This window comes from Orcinus orca, chromosome 7 (genome assembly GCF_937001465.1).
Source record: "Orcinus orca chromosome 7, mOrcOrc1.1, whole genome shotgun sequence".
NCBI classification, from domain to species: Eukaryota; Metazoa; Chordata; class Mammalia; order Artiodactyla; family Delphinidae; genus Orcinus; species Orcinus orca.
The window spans coordinates 51,841,261-51,868,087 of NC_064565.1; the positions used below are offsets into that span (position 1 = coordinate 51,841,261).

The following is a 26,827-nucleotide window of genomic DNA, read 5'->3' on the forward strand; positions in this document are numbered from 1 at the left end:
TAGTTCAAAGAGGTCAGCAGGTGCAATATATTCTTTAGAAGAATCCTGACTCATTTCTCCAGATTGCAAGATACTGCCTTTGTCTACACAGTAAGCATTTTAGGCATCACAGGAATGAGTGGCTACATTTTTAAACTCACTAGTTTCAGGAACCTAAAAATTGTTAAAGATAAATCTGTACTATAGAATGGATTACGTTTTGAAGACTCTGATACACAGGGCCAAATATAGGTTGTATTTAGAGTATTCATACAGTCAATTTGTCTGGACAGTCCTGGATTTTTCTGTTCTCCTGTTATAATTATTAATAACTTTCTCTTTTATGTTAAAAAGAATCCCTCTTTGGATTACAAATGATATGGTCACTTTAGCTATGGTGCCTATATTTGAATATTTATATCTACATATTTTCTCCAAGTCAATAGGTTTCAATTAATTCCACATCTTTGTTTTAAACAAGATTTATCTTGATTCCCAGTAAATCCTGGGAGGAAGAGGGGTAAACTGAGCTTACACCTCCCTGTGACTTGAGGAACTATTGCTTTCAAAATACACTGGTTTCTGGAATACCATTCTGGAACTGGTGCAGTGTAGCTGAAAGATAGCTGTGCAGAGAAAAACTGTAAAAGCCCAAGTTGCTCAGACTGCTGACATTTTCAGGGCAACCACACCTAAAACAAAACGAGTTTCAGCATTTCAAAATAGGTCTAAAAATAAATTAAATTACACAGAATTTGATTGAGGCCATAATCACCCCCGGAATTTCACATTTTAAATTTTCAAGAAATACTGCTGATACATTCTTTTACCTACTGACGTCAAAATTTGGTCCACATTTTTTACTCAGTCACACATGCAGCTCCAAATTTCCTTTTGAGCACAACACTCAGTAAGAATATCAACTTAATATGTATTTTTAACCCAATTCCTTTTCACATTTTTTAAATGTTCATATCATTTTATTTGTTAACACTTACATTGCACTTACGAGGTACCAAGAGCTTTTGTAAGTGCTTTTACAAATATAGACACTTTTAGTCCTCATAAATCCCTGTAAGATAGGTCCTATTATTATCATAGTCCCCATTTCACTGATGATGAAGTTGAGGACAGGGCAATTAGGTAACTTGCAGATCACACGATGAATATTTCAGGATTTAGACCCAAGCACCTGACTACAGAGTCCATGGCCTTAGCCACTATGCTATGCTCCTTCTTTATCACCTGTTTCAAATAGGCAAGAGACAACTTCCACATTATTGAAGAAGTAACCGACAGATCAAATGTTCAGACAGTTTGCCCCAAGTTTAATTTATTCGTTTATTTATTTAAAGAAATTATTTGTTGAGTAGCTACTTTAGGCAATGGGGAAAGAGAGGTGAATTTAAAGTATATCTGAAACACCAGAAGTGTTTGTCTAAATGCATTTGAGAGAAGATTAGGAGCCTCCAAATTTAAAACATTTAAATGTTTAAAATCCGAAAACAATTTACATTTTTCTATCAAGATGGAAGGTGACTCTATGTCAAATATGGGTGCACTATGTTTTAGAGACCCTACATGGACAGGAGGGGTTTGAGGTGGTACAGTAGAGTTCCGAGGGCTCAGGCTCTGAAAGAAGACAACCTACACTTAAATCACAGCTTTGTTATACGCTACCTGTGTAGCCTTGAGAAAGCTTATTGATTTCAGCTTTTCAATCTGGAAAATGGGAATAATCAAATACCTACTTCATAAGATGTCGTGAGGATTAGGAAAAACAGATTTCAGAAGAGTACTGGCACACTGTAAGTGCTCAGTGAATGATAGTTACTATTAATATCAGTTGAAGTGTTCATACCACACTCTACTACTTCATTCATCCCAGTTATAGAATAACATATAAGTTACCATAGATAATTTTGCAAGCCCAGTCTTTGAACTCATTAGCAAGATACCAGTGTACACAGATATAAATAAACTAAAATCAAGAAAAAGAAAAAATTCCAGATCTGATTTTTCACTCGAGTTATAGATAAACTGGGTATAGGGATAGGGAGGGAGTGATTATTCCAATTCTGGAACAATGCAATTGGGAGCAAGAAGGTCCTGCCTGGTTATATTATAATCTCATTACTTCAGAAAAAGTTTTCTGCTTTTTTTAGTGCATATTTTTTGGAATCTTTAACAGAAGTTAGCACGTATTACTTCTGCTGGAATGAAAAGAAAACGCCTGGAATTTCTTGTTTGTTTTTTCTGGGTATTTCAACATTCAGCTAAAATTAGAAGGTCGGCTTCACCTTCATTTTTTATATTTTAACATTTTAATTCTATAACCTCAGATATTCTAGCTAAAATTTGTAAGCCCTCTCTTCTGAAAAAAAAATTTTTGTTGTTACTAGTGATTTTTCAAATGCCACATAGGAAGTACTTATGAAATTACTCTTACCTATTTGTTTACACTCGAGAGTAATTTTCATTTCTATAGCTGAACTGTAGTTCAACCAGACATTTAGCTCTATTTTCTATTACTGAAGAAAAAGCAAGAGTATTATAAAATTCTTACTTGGTAAAGATTTAGAGAACACAATCACTATCCCTCACATTTTCAAAAAATTTAGATTAATAATAAAAAGTACTAACAGAACTCTTTTAAATTAATTATGCTCCAGAGGGAAATTCATCATTGAAGTTACTGGCATCCTGGAAGGAGCCAATAATTAAAACAAATGTTGTGTAACTTGCACTATACTCACATTGTTCTGAATATATTTAAAATAATGAATGTTAGGGGGTGTGAAATTTCAGTAGGACACCTTCTGCTCAACTCTAGAAACATGAACTGTGCAAAGATACAAGTCCTGCAATTACAGAATGAGAACTGAATAGAAACCAACGCACAGGACAGTTGGGGCTGTGCATGATTAGTGGCATTTTTGTGTAGTGCTTCATTCGGGGAGCAAATTCTGAGAATAGCAGTTTAGGAATCTATATATCCTACTGAGTCTTGGTTAAGTGATGTTCATTACGAAGAACACCTGGAGGGAAGACCCGAGAACTGAGTCACAGGTAGAAAGATGAGATTACCTGAGCTCTGCATGTCTTGATTAAATTCCTCTGCAACCTAGGAAGAGAGCGATCTTTCTCTGCAGTCACTTCGGTAGTATTATACTGGGATAGAGTTAGCAGCTTATCTAATACTATGTTGAGTTTCTGTTGCTTGTATATTTCCTCACACATTATTGTGTAATTTTGAGTAACTGATACCACTTATGATTATAAGTATATTTCATTTCTGTTACATGGTATCCTAGCTGAAAGTTTATTTATTATGGATTTATTACCTTTCATGCCTATCACTTGAATCTAAACAAAACTACAAAAATTTGAATATATTTATGTATATGTGGATATATTCATATGCGAGTTATTGAATAAAAACTTTTCACTAATCAAGCTTTTCATCATAATTTCTACAGATAATAAGCAATACTGAAAATAACTTAAAATCCAACTCATTCTAAATAGAAAGGAGAAAAAATTCAAGGAACACTGTTAAATAGTCAAAAATTGGTATTAGTTTCTGAATCCAAGACTTGGAAAACTGCCAGCAAATTACTGAACTGAAAATATGAATGTGAAAAGCAGTTTTTGGAAGACGGACCCTGGTGTGGGGAGGGGCATCTAGACAGGACAGTCCCATAGCTCCATAGGTTCAGCAATATTGAGCACTGTTAGCTCTAAATATTTTCTACACATTTTTCAATAACGATTTAGGGTTAAATTCAGTGATCAGACAATAAGATACTATTTTTACTGGTGAACAAAAATTAAAAAGAATACCAATTTTATTATACACAGAAAATGTGCAATTAAGTGGAATATAATTTGACAGGAGGTACCAAAGGTTTTTAGGTACACATACTGTTTTACCCAGCAATTATACTTCTAGTAGTATATACTAAGGAAAAATTAGTATGTTTTTACAATTGTGAAGAGTTGGAAATGGTAGTGTTCAATAATAGGGTATTGTTGGTAATATGTTCTTTCCTTCAATGCAATACTTTGTGAATATTAAAATAATTTATGGACTGGACATGTTATAAAGATTATACAATCATTAAAATATGTACACATTCAGGATAAAGTTTTCAGTGAGGAAAACAGGCTAGAGTTTGGTATATATAATGCTCTCCTGATCATATAAAACAAAAGTGGGTGTGTGTGCATATGTGAGTATATGTGTCTTTGGTAGAAAAATTATAGACAATACATGCCATCATTTTAACAGTGGCTATCTCTTAGGTTCAAGATTATACGTGTTTTTTTTTCCTATCTATTCTCTTATTTTCTAATTTTTTGACAGTCAAGTTACACCACATTGACAGAGAGTAGACGTGAAGTCCTTGCTGAGGTGGTGAAATCCTGTATCAGGATGTGACTGATGAAGTGTCTGCTGATACCATACAGGCCTTACGATCTCAATCCATGACTCAGAGTTGGGGCAAAAGAATTAAATGTGTTTGGAGACACATGGAAGTTCGAGACTGTATTCAGTGGGTGGAGAAACACAGCAGAAAAAGACATCAGAATAATTGCAAAGTTTTATGAGTATTTGATCACGCGTATTCAACTAAGAAGATCCAGGGACAGCTAGGATGGCTTGCAAATTTGCATACATTATTATAAGAACATGTAGACATATTCTCCCTTTTATTGACCTGTGTTTGCCCCACCAGAATCAGCTGACTGTGTAGACATTAAGGATCTATCTGGACTGGCCTAACCATTCACGTCTCTCCTTCTAGGTGAACTGAAGAAGGCTGATTAGTTGTTATGTCTTTTTAGAAAAAGCTACAGGTTATTGAGTACTAGAACAAATTGCTTCATAAGATACAAGCCACATGGCAGCAAGTTAAATTACTCAACTAATAAACAACATAAGTTGTTAATTTTTACAACTCCCATATCTAGGCACAGGATGTTGAATGAGTGAGACTTCTCTAGAACGTGCTACCTGACATTTTCATCAGTCAACAGGTGTATTCCTGGGTTCTTTTAAATTAATTTTTTGCTCTCCTTCCATTTCCTCCCTTTGCAAAATAAGTGCGTTGATGAGTCCCTTCAGAGAGTTTAACTTTGAGTGGAAGAGACAGACATAGAAACAAATTATTACAAGAAAATTTCATAGGTGTTCTTGTAGAGACAAGGGGAAAAAATGTTAGGAACTGTGGACAAGGTTGCCTGAGAAATTTAGATATCATGTAAAGGAGAGAATAGCAGGCTCTGGAAGGAGCTGGAAGGCACAAGATCGTAGGGTGTGTAGCAGGAACTGAGTCTGACATTTGGCCCAAGATGAAAAAAGCTGGAGATGTTTTAAATAAACCAAACCCTCTTCATACCAGTAAATTAGATTTCCCTTTTAAATACTTTGGTGACTGTTGTTAAATCACATAATTTTGCCAGGAAATAAAACCTTGTTGTAGGAAGGAGAGAGGATAAGAATGCATTAGGGCTTCTGCTCCTGAATCACACTACCCCATGCATTTTCTTCTGGATTTCCTGGATAAGGAAACAGACACATAGTAGCTGAGGGGGCCTTAAGTAAAAATGTCCCCCAAACCTAAGCTGACAGTCCAAAACAGAGACACATTTAAGAATAAAAAAGAGTGCCATTAATAATAATGCAAACATTACAGGCACACACCAGCTATAATCAACCTACTGAAATCGAACATCCTGCCAAACAGAGATTCATTTTGAATGATCGTCCTGTTTAAAATACAAAATACCTAGGATAAAGCTTGCTTCATTCATTCACCCTTTGGTGCAAATTAAATTAATCAGATTCACACCTCAAACAATCAATAAGAATCTATGATTAATAACTAGAATTGGGACATATAGGATGGGGTAGAGTAAGGTTTAAAAAGTGTATCATTTGGAGGCAACAAAGTTTGTAAGCATAGACAAATCTAGATTTTAAACCTCATCTCCACTTTGCCCTGTGATCATCAGCACTTTACTCTGAGCTTCATGTTAATCTGTAAAGTGGGATAATGTCTACTCCCAAAGCTGTCATGAAAATCAGATAAAGTAATTTATATAAAGAGCCTGTACAGAATTGAAACTCAATTAACATTAATTCTTTGGGAAAAGATCTATATTGGGTGGAGGACTATGGTCCATGAACTACAACCAGAAGAATTAAAACCCAGAGTGCACAACCATGTATATAAAAGACCTAAATAAATGTGTAGCTAAACATTAACTGATTAACACGATTAAAGAAAATGGATGGTGTACATGGAAATTTTTAGCAAAACTGGAAGAAAATTTAACTAATTTAGCTAAGAGAAGTAAATGGGAACGTGTTTAAAAATTAGTCACACAACATATAATGTTGCATGTTGCATTTACTGAATTTTTTTTTGATTGTTGTTGTACGCAGGCCTCTCACTGTTGTGGCCTCTCCCGTTGCGAGGCACAGGCTCCGGATGCGCAGGCTCAGCGGGCATGGCTCACGGGCCTAGCCGCTCCGCGGCATGTGGGATCTTCCCGGACCGGGGCACAAACCTGTGTCCCCTGCCTCGGCAGGCGGACTCTCAACCACTGCACCACCAGGGAAGCCCGCATTTACTGAATTAATGCAGTCTTAATTAGTATATTCGAAGCCCTTAGGGCTGTGATTTCAATAGGTGATTTTTTCTAACACAAATAGTTTTTTTTTTTTACATATAAATACCTTATTTAGTTTTTCCTAGATTTTGTTCTTTACTTGATCTTTGAGAAATTGATTATGAAACCACCACCAATTTTGTACTTTAATTTTTGTCATCACATCCATCGTCTCGAGTAATTAATACAGATTTCACTGAATAGAATTAAGAAGGGTGTTTGGAACACAGAGGTCAGTATGAGAAGAGACAGTCATTTTAAGTTGTCTTGAACCCATGCAGTTATTACATGTTTCTCAAAACCGATATTTCAAACAACATGCAAGAATTAATGTCCTATCAAAACAGTGAACGACAATAGAAACACTCCTAATGATTCTCAGGAAAGAAAGAAAAAAGGAGACAACAAAACCAGTAATGGTGAGATTTCACCTGCTGTAACAATGTCTTCCGACTGGTTGTCCTGGAGGAAAAAGCAGGTGAACCAAAGCAGCATGGCTCCGACAGCCCTGCCCACCAGTGCAGTCCAGTTTGAGGTTATTTTAGAAACTGAGCGGGACTAAGGTCCAAAATACACCCCAGTCCTCTCTCACTCCTTCTCCCCAATTCTTATCCACCAAGCACCAGCTAAGGCTATTTTACCCTTTTTAGAAGTAAAAAGTAGTGCGAGACACTCCACAAAACAGTGGAAACCACAAAAAGGAGCGCTTGTACACACACAGATCCACTTAACTGAGCAAAGGGCGTGGGACTGCCTCAACAACAATTTAACTGTCTACAGAAAGAGTACTTTGATTTTCTTAATTAGATATTTCATACAAATTGAAGAAGCAAGAGGAAGATATGAAATGTTCAGTCATGGTGATAGAAGCCTGGTGCTCGGTTTTCTTGTAACGCATCTGTGACAAGTGGTAATTTGACCTTCCTGATCGTTCAGTTAATAGGACAAATTTCCTCACTATGGTGATTAATGCCTTACTACTGCCTGATTCCATTGCTTCTTGGTAGTTCTATAATTTTGCTAAATGTAGACAGCACAGTAAAGAGAGAGAAAACGTTCATTTGACAATAATAATTATTATTATTTGTATTGTTTTTAATAAGCTAACTTTATTATTGTAGATTTAACACTCATTATTGAGTGACCCTAAGATCAAGCTTCACTACCAATTAAGAATTCTCAAGGGAAACAGAGAGAGATGAGATGTTCTACAAGATATAAAATGCCAATACTGCGTAACTTGCATAGTCGGTGGGGTAACTGTGTCAAACATAGCAATGAATTCAAGTCACAAGAGAACTTTGTGTCTGGCTATTACACAGAGATTACTGGAGACACTAGTGAGAGACATTTTGATTTGGTGGCAAGTGAATACGGGTAACGGCTTAATAGTTCCTAGTTACCAACTCTTCTCTTTATTAAATATTTTTCTAGTTATCTACATAGTTATAGGCTATGAAGATTATTTAATACCTTAGTTTATTAAGCAAAGAAATAGGTCCGTTAATAAAATTAAGGTGAAAATTGTTTCTAAGAACAGGCCAATATCATTGATGAACACTGATGCAAAAATCCTCAACAAAATACTAGCAAACAGAATCCAACAGCACATTAAAAGGATCATACACCATGATCAAGTGGGGTTTATCCCAGGAATGCAAGGATTCTTCAATATACATAAATCAATCAATGTGATACACCATATTAACAAAGAGGGATAAAAACCATATGATAATCTCAATAGATGCAGAAAAAGCTTTCAACAAAATTCAACACCCATTTATGATAAAAACTCTCCAGAAAATAGGCATAGAGGGAACATACCTCAACATAATAAAGGCCATATATGACAAACCCACAGCCAACATCATTCTCAATGGTGAAAAACTGAAACCATTTCCTCTAAGATCAGGAACAAGGCAAGGTGTCCCACTCTCACCACTATTATTCAACATAGTTTTGGAAATTTTAGCCACAGCAAACAGAGAAGAAAAAGAAATAAAAGGAATCCAAATTGGAAAAGAAGTAAAACTGTCACTGTTTGCAGATGACATGATACTATACATAGAGAATCCTCAAGATGCTACCAGAAAACTACTAGAGGTAATCAATGAATGTGGTAGAGTAGCAGGATACAAAATTAATGCATAGAAATCTCTTGCATTCCTATACACTAATGATGAAAAATCTGAAAGAGAAATGAAGGAAGCACTCCCATTTACGGTTGCAACAAAAAGAATAAAATACCTAGGAATAAACCTACCTAAGGAGACAAAAGACCTGTATGCAGAAAACTATAAGACACTGACGAAAGAAATTAAACACGATACAAATAGATGGAGAGATATACCATGTTCTTGGATTGGAAGAATTAACATTGTGAAAATGCTATACTACCAAAGCAATATACAGATTCAATGCAATCCCTATCAAACTACCAATGGCATTTTTCACAGAACTAGAACAAAAGATTGCACAATTTGTATGGAAACACAAAAGATCCTGAATAGCCAAAGTAATCTTGAGAAAGAAAAACGGAGCTGGAGGAATCAGGCTCCCTGACTTCAGACTATACTACAAAGCTACAGTAATCAAAACAGTACGGTACTGGCACAAAAACAGAAATACAGATCAGTGGAACAGGATAGAAAGCCCAGAGATAAACCCACGCACCTATGGTCACCTTATCTTTGATAAAGGAGGCAAGAATATACAATGGAGAAAAGACAGTCTCTTCAATAAGTGGTGCTGGGAAAACTGGACAGCTACATGTAAAAGAATGAAATTAGAACACTCCCTAACACCATACACAAAAATAAACTCCAAATGGATTAAAGACCTAAATGTAAGGCCAGATGCTATAAAACTCTTAGAGGAAAACATAGGCAGAACACTGTATGACATAAGTCACAGCAAGATCCTTTTTGAACCACCTCCTAGAGAACTGGAAATAAAAACAAAAATAAACAAATGGGACCTAATGAAACTTAAAAGCTTTTGTACAGCAAAGGAAACCATAAACAAGACAAAAAGACAACCCTCAGAATGGGAGAAAATATTGCAAATGAAGCAACTGACAAAGGATTAATCTCCAAAATATATAAGCAGCTCATGCAGCTCAATATCAAAAAAACAAACAACCTAATCCAAAAATGGGCAGAAGACCTAAATAGACATTTCTCCAAAGAAGATATACAGATTGCCAGCAATCATATGAAAGGATGCTCAACATCACTAATCATTAGAGAAATGCAAATCAAAACTACAATGAGGTATCTCATCACACCAGTCAGAATGGCCATCATCAAAAAATCTACAAATAATAAATGCTGGAGAGGATGTGGAGAAAATGGAACCCTCTTGCACTGTTGGTGGGAATGTAAATTGATACAGCCACCCTGGAGAACAGTATGGAGGTTCCTTAAAAACTAAAAATAGAACTAACATACAACCCAGCAATCCCACTCCTGGGCATATACCCTGAGAAAACCATAATTCAAAAAGAGTCATGTACCACAATGTTCCCTGCAGCATTATTTACAATAGCCAGGACATGGAAGCAACCTAAGTGTCCATCGACAGATGAATGGATAAAGAAGATGTGGCACATATATACAATGGTATATTACTCAGCCACAGAAAGAAACGAAATTGAGTTTTTTGTAGTGAGGCAGATGGACCTAGAGTCTGTCATACAGAGTGAAGTAAGTCAGAAAGAGAAAAACAAATACCGTATGCTAACACATATATATGGAATCTAAAAAAAAAAAAAAAAAAAAAAAGTGGTTCTGAAGAACCTAGGGGAAGGACAGGAATAAAGACACAGACTTAGAGAATGGACTTGAGGACACGGTGAGGAGTAAGAGTAAGCTGGGACGAAGTGAGAGAGTGGCGTGGACATATATACACTACCAAATGTAAAACAGATAGCTCTTAGGAAGCAGCTGCCTAGCACAGGGAGATCAGCTCAGTGCTTTGTGACCACCTAGAGGGGTGGGATAGGGAGTGTGGGAGGCAGACACAAGAAGGTGGGGATATGGGGATATACGTATACGTATAGCTGATTCACTTTGTTATACAGCAGAAACTAACACACCATTGTAAAGCAACTATACTCCAATAAAGATGTTAAAAAAAAAAGAAGAAGAAAAATCAAAACATCACACTTTCCCTATAACACACTTTGCACATCTCCTGATGTTAATCTGTTTTTTGTTTCCCCAGCTCTATGGTTCCATTTCTTATCTTCTCTGTGTTCTTTGTGTGAATGCTAATTGAGCCCGTAGTTCATACCAGGCAGTCTTCCATACATTCTGGACACAGAAATTAATAAGACTTGGTATTTCCTTTGGATGAGCTCAAAATTAACTACAATAACATATAATGACACGTAGCACACCTCAGGGGTGCTACTCTGGAGTCGAGAACCAAGGGTTGTAGAGATACAGAGGAATGTTAACGTTCAGGAACAGGCAGTGGGGGCATCAGGAAGAACATCACAGAGATTTGTTTTGATCTGTCTTTGGAAGGATGATAATGCTTTCTTTAGGGTGAGAAGCTGAGGGAAATGCAATCCCGTCACAGAGACTTTGCGGTGTTTATCATAGGTAAAGGAAGACTTCTGAAGGGTGAACAAAGCCTTGGTGAAATAAAAGCGCATGGCTTCTTTGAGAAACTCTGAGCAGTCCAGTATTATGGGAACATAAGATTTTTAGGAGAAATGGAGTTGCAAGATATTCAACTAATTGATATTTATCAAACACTTATTATAGGCAAGAAACCATACTATAAATAATGCTATGTACTTTGTTCTATATAAAACATTCAATCAGCCTGACAAAGTAGATGTTATTCTCCAAATATATATCAGAAAAGGAAACTGAGGCACCAAGAAGGTGAACTTGATCAAGTTCACCTAGTTACTGTCAGAGCTGGGGGTCCAGCTAGTTCCTCTAAACACATCCTACTTAAAAACCCAAGTGAATTCAACTCTGAAGGCACCAAGTATCATACTAAAGAGTCCAGAACTTTATCAGTGAGAGTTTTAAGGAGTTAAGATAGCTTTTTAAGCCAAGGCATGACCTAAGTACTTTGAGCAGAAAATATGGAAAAGTTTTTAAGGGCTTGGGCATCACCACTTAAGTGTGATTTGGCGAGTTCATCTCTCTCAGGTGCAGGGTTCTCCTCATAAAATAAGGATAAGAAGAGCATGTATCTTATGGGATTGTTGTACTCATTATTTAGTACATGAAATTCATTTACAATGACTTTTGGCTCTGATAAGTCATCCGTGGTATGCGATTTTTATTTCAGAAATAGCTCTCTGATGGTATTGTAGAGAATGAATTGTAAAGGGAGGGAAGCTTCAGTCCTCAATCCTCCAGAAGTAGGATGAAGAGGGCTTCAACAGAGCACTTGGCAATGCTGGAAACGTGGGGTTGGCATTAGGAGATATTTCAGATGTAAATATTGAAAGGAATTGGTGACCAACTGGGTTTAGGGAGAACAGAGAGCAAACAACAGAAAATGACCCTGAGGTTTCTAGACTAGATGGCCAGATGAATGTTGATGTCTTAACATTTTATACTCCAACTGCTACTTCCCTGCGAATGAATTATCCTAGGACTCTCTCTGCCGCCACCAGTAATTGATTTAGTGACTATTTATAGCCAAAAAATAAAAATAAAAACAACATTGGAAGCCAGTAGAAGCCAGAGAAGTCGGTTCCTCCCACTAAGTCTAGCCTATGCCTATAGCCCTAAGCTGACCGTGTTCTCAAGCCCCTTGGGTGAGAAAGTAACTGAGTAGTTATTCCACAAGCTGGCAGACAAGACAGCTTCTTTTCAGCACCAACCCTGTTTAGAGATATGGTGCTGGTGGTGGGGAAAAGGGCTGATGAACAGAGCCCACCCACAGTTTTAGGACATTTTGTTTTCACTTGGGACAATACTGAAATAAAATTTTCAAACTGTGAGGAGGAGTGTTTCTTGAGAATTCTTATTTTATCAACAAATACCATTGATCAAATCTGAATTCTATACAATAACTAGAGTCCATGAAATGTTATGAAGTTTAGGTATGTAAAATGTAGTTTATGTTACTGTTGTTACTATATACTACTGGACGGAGCATGAAAATGCATAAACTGAAAGTTTAAATGAACACCGAAACACATTCTAGGCAAGCTCCTCCCTGGAAAACTTTCTTGTTGCTTGAATTACACGCACACAAAATATATTTCTAGTTTTCTCTAAAGACTACCATCTTTATCTCTACTTATACAATTCAGGAATTGAGAGGGCTGAATATTTGCATGCCATATAACATATAAAGCTATTATAAAATTTATTTTGGAGCTATTAAAATTTTAACTAAACTACACTGCCTCTTTAATAAGTTTGTATTATGTATAGTGACAAAAGGTGAGAGGAAATAAGTTTATTTTAGATTTGGGGAACAAAGGAAGAGTGGTAATTAACCCGAAATTCTGGTCTCCATTTATATAAAAGCTTCTTCAATTCATAGTCTATATAGTGTTTTTCTTTAAAAATAATTTCAAGAAAACATCTTGGGGTTTAGAAGATGGAAATGCACATTAGTCACTCTATGATTCAAACATCCTGAAAGCAGAGATAAGGTTGGATACTCCTTTGCATCTCCTCCTACTGTTTCTCTAGTGCCTAAGACCTTACCTGAGAGAGACGTGGCACTCGGTATGCATCTTCACCTATACTCCTAACAACACAGCATTTTCTATAAGGCCTTTCCTCATAATTCTTAGAGATGGTAGACTCAATCTTACCAAACCAAAACCTCTTTTGAGTTGAGTTGAATCAAACAATACCTCTGGAACTTTGTACTGGTCTCAGCATGACTGGTGCCCTGTCTGGATCTGGTCTCTGACTGGATCAGAAAAGGACTTCCCTCAGTCCCTTCTCATCCTTTAGTTCTTTAAAAGCAACACAAAGATAGGGACATTTCTGATTTGCTAAAAAAAAAAAAAAAAAGTTGCCATTGCACTATGTCTGAAAGCATAGTGGCAAAAATACAGAAACACTCTGACCTCTAAAAATAATGCATTTTAAGTCCTGTTTTCCTACTGAGTTAAGACCTTTATTTCTCTTGGAGAAATTTACTTTGATTTTTCCAAATGTTTAGAGTGGCTTGATAATTTAAGGTAAAAGTCACATATCTAGATGTGATAGAAGCAGTTTAGCCCTTCAACTAGCTAGCTCTGTTGCACGACACACCCCAAACCAGATGAGCAATAAATTAAAGGATGACCAACTAAATGGTTCTTCTGTTACCTTACTATTAACATCATCTCCAAACTATGAGCTAGTTAATAGCTGAAGTGTTTGCTATTTCTCAATCACTATTGCTTAAAAAAGGTGTTTTTAAAGTACATGTATTATGCTATTAAAATACATGCCCATCCTTATATAAGCTTCAGCGTAATTATAGTTTTGTATAATTAGAGTTTTATGTCAAAAGATTTACAGCTTTATCACCTCAAGCAATATTTCACAGCTGCCAAGAATGATTTATGCAATAATGACTTAAGCCGTAAAATAGAATCCTCAAAGGAAGGGCTGTCAAATATTCCTACTGCAAATAACTAGGTTTTAAAAAATTGATTTTCTGGTAAACAGCAAGCCCAACTGGACCTGGTAAAATCACATAAAGGAATATTGTAGGAAGCATTGCTTCACAGTGGTGATCATGCAGCTCACCATACACCACGTCAATGTGAACTCCTTGCATAGATCAAAAGTTTAAACTGTTTATAAAGCCTCTGGGTCACTTTGGAAAACAAGCTTTCAGAAATAATGCCATGGGCATGGTTTTGTTACTCCAGTGGGAGTGAATGGAAAAAGTGGAAACAGTATATCTCAACTTTTTGTTAATTTGCTCATTGTGCTTATTGCATCACGATTCATATTACAATGAAATGCTAAATAAAGCATAAATAAAGGAAGCATTTACTGCATATACTTACGAAACCAAGAACCTCTCAAAAGTAAATGACCTCAATTATAAAGGATTAAGGAAACTTTGGGAAACAAACCAATGAAAATGTTGGCGATCTTGTCCTTTCCTGCTTTTATAAATGTAGAGTGGCTGGCAGGGAAGACTTTCAAAGCATTTGAACTTCACAAGCTCTGACTGATTTTGCAGTTGCCATGTGAATAAAACTAATACACTCAGAAGATTCTATTCAAGGTATCTGAACTAGTAGCAAAAACACAAGTTTATTACATTCAGAGCAAATAAGTCTAACTGTGTCTTCTCAATCTACAAAGGTCATTCAAATTAATATTTTTCTCTGGAAAAAAAGAAAAAGCTGGCCCATCACCTCATTTTCCCCATTATCAATAAAAGCAAAATAGGCAGCATTTGTCATTGACTCTGAGGATACTCAAGCCCTTGTAGATTGAGTCACAACTGAAAATGAAGGCAACAGAATCAAAATTATCACCAAAGGTTGATATTTATATACCTAAACAAGCTCCCAAATAAAGATTCCTTGTCTAAAACAAGGAGGTTTTAATTCATATAACCAAGCAAATCACTGATGGTATGATTTGCATTAGTCAATGTACCAGCACTTTTACTGTAGAAATTTTCATATCCATGTTTGTGACTCCACATTAAATTGGTTTTTAAAGGTGTTTTGAGATCATTTTACACAGTCACATTGTACAAGTTAAACTAGGCTTCCAAACATCACCATTTTACTTGCAGTTTAATAAATAACACTCTTTTCTATCTGAAAATATGGTCTGAAAAATATAGTTAGTATCTAAGTGATCCACACAGTCCAGATTCATTTTATACCTAAATTCTACAAGTTGAAAAAATTCTTAAATGTACCAGAAAACATTAGGACCAACACACCCTACAGTAACCACAATACAGACTATGGGACATCGTGATAGATACTCATATGGGAAAAAATGTCAGACATTCAACTGTTGGCATCAGATACACACACAAAAAAGATGAACTGCATTTGAGTAGTGAGAGCCTCTGTCCAAGAAATGCTTTCAAGACAACAGAGCAATTAAGCTATTTCTAGCATGCCAACCCTACTGATTGAAAAGTAGGGGGAAAATGAGAACTTTAAACCCTATCTCTATTTTGACTGGTAATGATATAACTGATTTCATTCCAGATTAATCCAAAGTTATACAAACCTGTTCCAGTCACTTTGTTATTCATACCCACTTAAGATGATGTTAAGGAAAATCCAGTAATTAAGAGTTGTACATTTTCTATCATGAAATATTTAATTATAAGAAAATAAGAAGAAGAGCTAAAGCTTTTCCCTGTTAGAATGTATTTTACCAAATGATGAGTCATTATATGAGATAAGCTATAACATATCACTCATTTACTCGTTTATAAATCTTAAGAGTTACCTAAAAATCTGACCAGATACCCCTCTGCCTCACTGATTTCTATCAATGGAATTTAAAAAATGATAAGCAATATCAACAAAACAAACTATAACATGCATTTTTAATTGATTTATCTTTAAGTTCTAAATTGTCAGATATCATTAAGCGTTCACATTTGAGAATGTATATACTTTAAAATGGGTATATCTGAATATTCGTACATGTGAGTTAATATACATACATTATGTATATAATGAATGCATGCCCATTTCTTTGAGAACTATTACAGGTCTAACATGCTTATGCTCCCATAGCAAGACTAAAAGGAGGAGGAGTGCCCTTGAAGTTGAGGTATGACCTTAAGTTTCAGATGCCAGTTTTGCTGCAGCTATAAAAATGAATACTAATAATTCTACATATCATAGTTCCTTTTCTCCATTTCTTACTTTAGGAAAAATCTTGAATACATGAACAGGCTTTATTACTTGAATAGACATAGGTTTACTAGACCAATTTTATAAGTTCCTATATATCATCCTTAATCTTATATAAAACGGATCAAAAGAAACAAGAGGCACTGCCTACCAAATAAAGCCGAAGAGCCAAGAGACATCTATAACAGTAACAGTCCTAGTTCCAGATATACATTTTTCTACAAGACTGTGAAATCTTTTCAAGTTCAAGCAAATAAAACCTTATTTCTCTCCTACTAAATGCGTATCAACGCAACCAGGAAATTATTGGCTTTTAAGTTATTCCTTAGGGAAGACAGTGAGATTGATTTGTGGCATTTTGTCCTCAGTGACATTAAGTTACTGGACTTTTGAAGAGTACAGGGTACCCTTATTCAAAAGAAATTGTCCCTACTAGTCCACTAATGAGAGTCTCCACATTTCTTGAATCCTGCAACACCACAAGCAAATCATATATCTCCAATTGAATATTAGGGGCTTCTCTCACTATGAACTTTCAGTAATCAATTGTCAAAATTTCATTTTAATGGAATAAAACATAAGGAATCCTAAATGGATAAACTTTACCATTTTTGTGATAGTAGGTGACCTCCACTTTCCTCTCCTCTGACCCCAGCAACGCCTGGGCAATTTGGGCAATATCATGCCTCTTGGTCTCGGGCCCATGGAGGAAGTCGCAGGTGCATGGCTTTTGCATGACATCTGGCCTGGAGAAACCAGTCATCTCGCAGAACCCATCGTTGCAGTAGATGATGGCACAGTTCTGCACTCTGGCATTTGCAATGATAAATTTTTTATCTGTAAAAAAAGATAGTAAGGCACCTTTTAAAAAGCGTCCTCAAGATTCTCATAAACACTGGAACAATTTGTTGCATAATAGGAGATCTGAAATGCAGGTGCTTCCCAAATTGCTAACTGCCCAGATTTTAAAAGGAAAAAAGAACTCTAAATAAGAAATTAATGGTCCTAAGTAGTTTTAACAAAAAGTATTAAGAAGCTTTTCTTCAAATTTTGAGAATATCATTTCCCAAATAGTCTAGTTCTCAAGCCCTGTAACTCTCAAGGGTCCTAATGCACACTCAGATAAGCAGCTGGCCCATTGATAGTTCCAGAATGCCATTTAATTGTAAGGTATTTTCGATGCCAAAACAGTGAAGCATCCTGTAGCTGTCAGGTTCCTCATTTCAACCTTGGCCCTTAGAGTACAACTTTCTTAAAGTAGTTATTATTCCTGGATTTGGCTTTTCTCTATCTCTCTAAGGCATACTACACACATCATGTTAAAAAAAAAAAAAACCTGAAACTATTAGCAATGAAATTATTTCACGTTAATTAGTAGTTTAATAATGCAAAGGTTCACCTTTTCATAATATATATTATCCAGAAGACAAAAATATTTACACACACACACACAGTAAATATCATGTTATCACCTTTTCACATTTACTTTGGGGAACACTGCATTTTTGTATGGTAGTAGGGATTTTAGTACAAAGGGCTTATTAATTCTGATCACAAATTATATTTACTATTCCCAAATAAAATATGAAACAGGATACACAAGTTTATTTTGAACACAAAGTACTATATCCTCCCATCACTAGATGCAGTGCCAAAATAACTGCATAATGCACAAAATAAATGTGTTAATGTAGTTTTAAGGAAATGTCAAATATAAATGAACAAGTATAGGATCTAAAATTAATGTATTTATATAACAATTATTTATTCCTCATAATTAGTGCATATGAGAACATTACATTTCTCTGCATTCAGTCTTTGTGCGATTTACTTATTACACTTCAATTTTTAAATTTCTAGTGGAAATTTAAGGGGATAATGAAGGGACAAAAATATTCTTTAAATAATGAACTGTTTGCCTTGGGAATCAACACGGATCAGATATTACTTTTCCCAAATTATCCAGCTTGGGATTTGCATTGATTCAATGCAAAGTTTAGCTTCTATAAACTAGCAAAAGCAAGCATCCCTGTCATACCACAGCCTTGCAGTTTAACCAAGGTAATAAAATACAGTTTGCATAGCCATTTACATCGCTGCTACCATTAACATTCTCTTGTTCCAATAATATGCTCTGCCCTGCTCCCGACTTTCTGGAAGTCTACAATAAAACGGCCACAAAATATAAACCCATGTTACACTAGTTCGTTCCCTGTAAGATAGTAGAAGAGTAGGGCATTAAGTAGCAAGGCACATAATGGAGCAGTGGGAGAGGAGGATCAAATTGCCTCCTATAATGGAGACCATAATCTAAAATGTAAATCAAAATTAATATCACAGGCAGAACACTCGAGCTGCCATTCGAACCTGACTCGGTTTCACAGCCTCTGAACTTGACAGAGCCCCGGAGTTGCCGTCTCCTCAGCTTGGAAGCGGCGGACGCCAAGTGCACTATCAAAGCAGAAAGCGAGGGAGAGAGAAGAGAACAAATGAACTTACTTTGCCCTTCAAATTTCCGTATGATTGTCCCCAAAAATGTGTTTTGTGGTGCCACATGCCCCCTGCGAACAGGCATGTTGACCCCGGTCTTCCGAGGAGCGCTCCCCGCGAGCTCCGGAGTTCTCCCGGGATCTCTCCTCGGCTAGAGCCCAGGCCAGCGCGCGAGCCGCTCTTTGTGGCAGAGCATCCTCTTTTGAAACCAGAAATCTCTTCCCATTAGCACCACTTCTAGACACCCGCTTTCCCCACCGGAGTCCAATCCATTCCCCTCACCTTCCGGAGGGGGCCTCGCACCGGACTGCCGCGGCGGAGAGGCTTTGGGGGTGGGGAGCGGGAAGGAGGCGGGGTGAGGGGAGCTGGCGGGGGACGGAAGGAGGGAGGGAGCGGTGGGGGGCGGGGGGCGGTGGGGAGGGGGCGGGGAGTCACAAGGGCAATCGATCTGTTTCTCTTCTCCCAAACAGCGTCGATTTCCCAGCGCAAATGGGCTTAACCTAGCGGTGGCCCAGAGCTGTGAGGATGGCTAAGGGGGGGGGGGGGGGGCGGCGGCGGGACGGAAGACTTGGGCGGCTTTTGCAGGAAAGGGAGAAAGAATAGGAGGCTGGGGGGTGGGGGGTGGTTGACGTTTCTATCCCCGCCCTCTCCCTCTACACACACACACACACACACACACACACACACGCACGCGCGCGCTGCCTTTATCCCGGGAGCTTGGGCGCCGCCACAGCTCGGATTACTCAAGCGTGCTTTAGCGGAAGCCAGCCAAGAAATCTCCAAAACTCAGTGACAAACAGCTACTCTGGGAAGGTGATCTCCATGGCCACCAGCTCCAGGGCCCCATTCCTGAGCTCCTCACGCCGCGGTAGCTAAAACACCCTTAGCTGCAAAGAAAAGACAGGTGGGAAAACGGTCCCTCAGTGAAGACTATTTCTAAGCCCTGGTGGCTCAGGAGGTTGAAGATTGAGGATGAACCACTGAAGGCTGCAGGTTGCGCCTCGGGGCGCAGCTCGGAAGCCTGGGCTCAGCGGAGGTGGGTGCTGAAGCCTGGGCTCAATTGGCACTATGTCCCAGCCCGGTGCTGAGCCGCGCCTCCCAAAGACCGGAGGCTGCTGGCGCCGCGCTGAGCATGCCCGGTTTCACTGCTTGAACCCCTGAGGAGTTGCAAGGTTGGGGGTGATAAGGTCTGCGAGAAAGATAAGAAGGCCAAAGACTGTGTAAGCAACTGGTACAAAACAAGGAAGGAGTTTGAAATGGGCGAGGCTGGGCAAGAGGGGGCAGGAACAAAAGGTGGGTGGGGCTAAGAGTTACCAGCCTTGGTGTGACCTCCCATGCCACTCATCTCCTGAACACACTAGGGACACCATTCTGCTTTCTTCTACCATTTCTAAGAAATCACCTCGTATATGATAGGAAAGGGTTCAAGGGAGAGAATAGTCCTCTCTGCTCTTGCTTCTCAGAGCCTGCCAACACGGCAATCTCATGGTATACATACACTTCTGCCCAAATAGTCCTCCTGGAGACTTAGGAAATCATATGTGACAAGCCATGCCAGGGGAGGGTGTTTTCTAAGTTGTTTCTCTAGTTTTTCATGCTTCTTTCCCTTCATTTATGTCATCTCCTCCCTTAACCAAGTAGTCAGCCCTTTCCACGCCCCTTTCTCTAAATGGAATTTGCCACCACTACAACCTACAGAACAAGAAGACAGACAAATCTCTTATTTCTGCTGGCGATAAGGGTCCTATCAAAACACCTACTTACATGATGGAGTTTTGGGTGTTCTCGCAGCCCATTAACCTGCTTTGCCTGTGCCTTGAGTAACTCGGGTTCATAATTTTTCAGTTACAACCTCGAAGTCTGAAGTGAAAAAAATGAGAATGGAACTGCAAAGGGCTAAGAAGAAGTGAGTCATGTGGATTGTAATAAATAACGAGGAAATAAACATAACTTTTATTTATGCTCCAGAAAACTCAAGCCAAGGGGAAAAAAAGAAAAAAAAAAAACAAGAACCTAAGCAATTCTCAATCTTTCCTATCAGAAAAACGAAAATAAATCAGGAACATTGCCTGGGAATGTTGAATTTTCCGGTTAGATTTACTTAAAAAGAAGAAATCTATGACAACCCTTAGGCTCTTATGGTAGCTTCAGCTTTCCTGAATCCGTGAAGTTCCCTCTCTCGGAATATAAAAAGGCACGCTCCTCCAATGTACGGCTTTATTTTCTCCCCGTTTTCAGTAAAAGTAGATCTTTCTGTTTGCTGACTGCAGCTGGGCTTGTGAAACGACAAGAGTTCGTCTCCCAGGTACTCAACGTGTGGAGCTATCCATGGTGCTGACTCTGACTATGCCGTTAGCAACTGCTCTCTGTCTACATCCAGCCACAGACAATAGAACTGCAAACTCAGGCAAGTGTCCCTGATATGTTCACATAGACTACTTGTCTTCACTGGATGTCCGAAGAAACACAGAACTCTACTTGCATCCCATTTCTAAAATGCCTTCTTTTTCTACTTAGCTTCTCAGCTGAACCCAAGCTCAAATGTATTCCTCCCAAAATGCATCAAGGACTCCAGAAAAAAAATGAAAAACCACACATTGTGTATTGCATTGCATTGTAATTAAGGTTTCATGTACACTATAAAGGCATAATAACACAACACTAAGCTATGGAAAGGTTGTATGGCAAAATTTTGTTTTCAAATCACATGTAAATTCAGTGAATGAATATTGCTTTAAAGAGAAACGGGCATTTCCAAATGCACACGTTGGAAACACAGTTATCTGTCATATGACAAGATGTATTGGCATGCAGAAGGTAACAGTGCATAATGTCTCTAGTTATGAGTCTGATACAAACTTTCACTGATTATTGAGTCTGGAAACCCTTGAAATTCCACCGTAAAGGAGGGAAAGTTGCTTCTTCAAAAGGAAAAGCGACTTTTTGTTCCCCAAAGTATTCTTTCTTTCCGTACCACCTTCAGTGTGGTCTCTGTTCATTGGTTCTGGGTAATTACACAATATAATGGTTAAAGTTCCATTGTCTGTGTTCATATGAGCAATCACTGTGGGCTTCACATTTTTTCCAAGTTCATTTAGCTCTAAGATTAGTTCTATTAAGGATTCAGTGTAAGATCATAGGACATTCTATAACCTATATATCGTAATTGATTGATCTGAGCAGAAGATTAAAGGCATCCTGTTTCTAAATTACCCCAGTAATCGTGTTCATGCATTATACAGTGGTACAGTGGAGACAAGTACATCAATCCATATTCAGCCAATAATAGAATCAAACGAGAAGATGGCAATCATGGCTGCTTGCTGGCTGGAAAATCACCCCTCCCTTCAGTCCCACCTTCTATAAAAATGAACTTTAGATTTTGTGTTGAAGCCAGGTTTCATAAGTTTTTAGCAATTTGGGACTTTTTTTTGGAAGTCCCAATACTGAACAAAGCACATAAGTTCCACTGCTGAAATCCTATCAAGTGTACAGATTAACACTGAACACAGGACACTTATGGGTGAGGATAGAGAATAGATTCAGATGTATTCTTAAAATTACTTGTCTCTGTTACTTTAAAATTAAGTAGTTTAGGATTTACAGTATGTTAAAACTTTTTAACAATGCCTACCACATAGTAAGTACTCCATAAATTTCATACACACAAAATTATGTTTTGCAAATATGCAAGCCCACAGAATTAATGGAGCCCTGCTTAAGAATCCTACGTTAGAAATTATTTAAGTATCATACATTAATGCTTGAATCTTTAAGGAAACAGTAGCAACCATTATGGGACATTTAAGTGGCATTCTTATACTGACAGAGAATGAAAACTTTTTGGATCAAATAAACAATATAATTTGTTTCATATTTTTCAATAGCATAGAATAGAAATCAATGAAATTAATGTGAAGTTTTATCAATTTGGCAAAAATAGTTTAATGATCTAATGACCACAATGCAGCATTACAAATGCTGTTTTAATGTGGCCTTCTATGGTAATCCTGGGTATTATCGTAGTAACTGGGTCACATTAAACCTAAGAAACATCTGACTTTACAAGTTAGGCAAATTTTGGCCTGTATTATCATATGTAGCTCTACAATATCTTAAGAGGCAGAAATGTTGAGGGCATCCATTAAAATAATAATATTTCTCTGCAGCATGGATTAGTGAAAAAGGCAGGGAAAAAACTGGGCTCTAACCGGAAATTGCCATTTACAGCAGAAACCAATAAAAATAGTTAAGCCCTCTTGTTCAGAGCTTCATTTCTAAAATCAGTATTATCCCAATTTTCAGTTTTGTGTAAAGAATAACCAGGAAACAGATATAAAATGCTTAGTATAAACTCTGACAGGTAGTGAACATTTAAATAACAGCTGTTCTACAATCTAAAATTAGTAAACTAACAATATTAACATTAACATATAGGACTTAACTAATTTATATTAAGGCCATGCTAGTTGTGCATGGTGGGGTGAGGGGTATGAAAAGTAAGAATGGGTAGGTGAATTGTACACATACTCATTAGTCTAAGTGATTGGGACTGATACCAGTGACTGTTCCTAACATATTAAAGTAACATATTTCGTTAGAAACTTGAATATTCCTTCAGAAAATTTAGATGCTTTTCTGATAATGTGTTTTATATATTAGTTTTAATCCAAATGGCTATTGTTCATTTCACCTGAGATACTTTTGTGATAACATACTCCACATTATAGTTTTTATCCAAATGGCTAATATTTGGCTTATCTCATTGATTACATGTAAGTCTTACCGTATGTTTAGACGTCTCCTCTGTGAGGAATAAGGTGTTGGTAGACACTTCCCTAAAACATGACACCTATTTCTGCAAAAGAGAATCTTTTCATATGTGTAGTGTTAATACATTCGTCAATAACTGACATTTAAAATAGCTAGTGACCAAACTGAGCTCTTACAATTTATGAAAAAATAAACCTAGAAATTTAAGTTTGTTGAAAAATATATATATATATACATATATATGTACATATAGAGATTTGACTGGGTACCTGGGTAAGGTGGTTTTAGAGAATAATTTCTTGACACAATTTAATAAATAATTTAGCACATTGGTGTAAAAATGAGCCAGCTGTTACACATTACAGTTTTTTGAAGACTAAGATAGTGTATGAAATTTCTTTTATATCAGTAGATCTTTAAATTGTTTCTTAGTTGACAAATGCACTTGTATCATTACCCAGATTATTTCTTATATTCATTAAGCCTAATTTTAATTGATCCTTGAACTTTGTGGAAATATTTTTTTCCTAGAATTACACTAGGTTGGATTGCTTCTTTTCTGGAAGAAGTTTGCTTTAGTTATTTTTAAAAAGTGTCTCTATATCTGTGGACATATTTATTCTACTACAGAAATTCTATAATATTTTAGCAAATCTGTATACTATGAACCAGCTTTTTCCTAAACTTAAATAGTGTGAAAGCTATCACTTGGGCTTTCACATCTATTCATGATAGAGTAATGGGGTAAGGATTAACTTCTCACTTTTAACAACTATATAATTGCACAAAATATAGAAAACAACAGTGTTCAGACATTGGACAACAAGGAGTGCAGGAGACTGTTCTCCAAAAGAAGAGCCAAAACAAGGTGAGCTCTGTTATCGCCCTGGCTTACCAGCTAAGAATTTCCAGATCACAATGCATGAAGTGGGAACGCCATCAGAGCCCAATGGATTAAACTGAAGAAACAAAGTTTGGAGTCCAGGGAAATCAAGGCAGCTTGAATTTACAAAGCAGAATCATGGAGAGGAGGAAGTTGCACAGAAAGAGAAGTCCACATATCTGCATAGGTGTCAACTCAAGTTTTTGTCTGCCTACTGATTTTCACAAGTGTGTAAGGAAACTACCCAAGACCAAAGGGAGAAACTAAGGAAAGTATTGCACAGAACAATTACCAAAGCTTATACGGGAATGGGAATAGTTGCTATGCTACCATCTAAAGTGAAAAACCTACCATTGCATGGAACACTGGTCAGTCTTCATAAATTTATTGTGTTTATAAAGGGGTGAAATTAAACCTTAAGGAGAGACTGATCTACTAAGCTCAGAAGCAAGTCTCAAAGGGATTATATTGATATACTAATTATTTCCCAGAATAAAACCCAGATATATTTAAATGACTACAACAAAATCCAATACCACAAGACACAAAATTAACAATGTCCAGCATCCAAGCAAATACTATCAGGCATGTAAAAAAGCAGGAGAGAAATCAATCACTAGACGCAACCAGAAAGGAAATGGATGATTGAATTGGCATACAGAGACATTACACAGTTATTGTAAATATACCACCTATGTTCAAAAAGGTAGAGGAAAACAGGAACTTGATGAAGAAAGAAATGGAAGATATAAAAAAGATCCAAATCAAACTGTAGATATGTAAATATAACATCTAAAATTTTTTTAAAATACACTAGATGAGATTAAAAGCAATTCAACGTTACCAAAAAAAAAAAAAAATCAGTGAAATTGAGGACACAGCAATGGAAACACTCCAAAAATCAAGTGATCTAATGTACATATAACTACATATAATTAGAGTCAGCAGGGGAGAGGAGTCAGGATAAGACAATTATTTCAAAAGTAATGGCTAAATATTACTTAAAATTTTGAATCCAGAGATACACAAACTTCAATAAAGTCCAACAGAAGAAAAATAAAGAAAACCACACCAAGACACACATTGTAATCAAATTAATAATAACATTTGATACAGATTTTTTTTTACTCTTAGAAACAGTGGTAAGAAAAAATGTATTTCATACAAGGGAGAATTTTCATCAGAATCTATGCTAGTAGATATATAATATAGCAATATTCATCAACTACTTAAAAAATAGCAACAAAATAAAACCCCCCAAAAACGCTGTCAATTTAAGATTCACTATACAGTAAAAGTTTAATAAGTTAAGGCAAAATAGAGACTTTTCAGGCACAGCCAAGAGAATTCATTACCAGCAGACTTGTAGTAAGATTAGTGTTAAAAGAATATCTTCCAGAAGGAGAAATCCTATCAGAAGAAAAATTGCATTGGTACAAAATAATGAACATCACAAGAAATGGTAAAACTATGGGCAAAATAACTTTCCCCACAATTTTTAAAAACTTTTTTTAAAAAGATAACTGAATGTTTATTTGGGGTGTTTTGTGTTTCCATACAAATTTTAAACTTTTTTGTTCTAGTTCTTTGAAAAATGCCATTGGTAATTTGATAGGAATTGCACTCAACCTGTAGATTGTAAATAAGAAATGCTGGAGAAGGAGTGGAGAAAAAGGAACCCTCCTACACTGTTGGTAGGAATGTAGATTGGTCTAGCCACTATGAAGAACAGTATGGAGGTTCCTTAAAAAACTAAAAAGAGAGTTACCATATGATCTTTCAATCCCACTCCTGGGCATGTATCCAGAGAAAACTATAATTCGAAAAGATACATGCACCCCAATGCTCATTGCAGCACTATTTACAATAGCCAACACGTGGAAGCAACCTGAATGTGCACTGACAGATGAAAGGATAAAGAAGATACACCATATATATATATGTGTGTATATATATATATATATATACACACACACACACATACAATGGAATATCACTCAGCCATAAAAAAGAATGGAACAATGCCATTTGCAGCAACTTGGATAGACCTAGAGATTATCATATTAACTGAAGTAAACCAGACAGAGAAAGGCAAATATCATATGATATCGCTTACATGTCGAATCTAAAAAAGAAAAAAAGATGCAAATGAACTTATTTACAAAACAGAAATAGACTCACAGACATAG

General features: G+C 36.8%; 1 protein-coding gene across 1 annotated transcript in view; it reads right to left on the reverse strand.

Moving 5' to 3' along the window:
• The window catches only part of KCNH7 (potassium voltage-gated channel subfamily H member 7), a 465,137-nt gene extending 445,736 nt beyond the window's left edge, over positions 1-19,401 (reverse strand). Inside the window, exons 1-2 of the mRNA XM_049712063.1 lie at positions 18,992-19,401; positions 17,099-17,329 (exon numbers count right to left, since the gene is read on the reverse strand). Coding sequence (XP_049568020.1) covers positions 17,099-17,329; positions 18,992-19,067 — 307 coding nt within the window. The 5' untranslated portion in view covers positions 19,068-19,401. The remainder of the gene's footprint in view (positions 1-17,098; positions 17,330-18,991) is intronic.
• Positions 19,402-26,827: the final 7,426 nt, after the last annotated feature.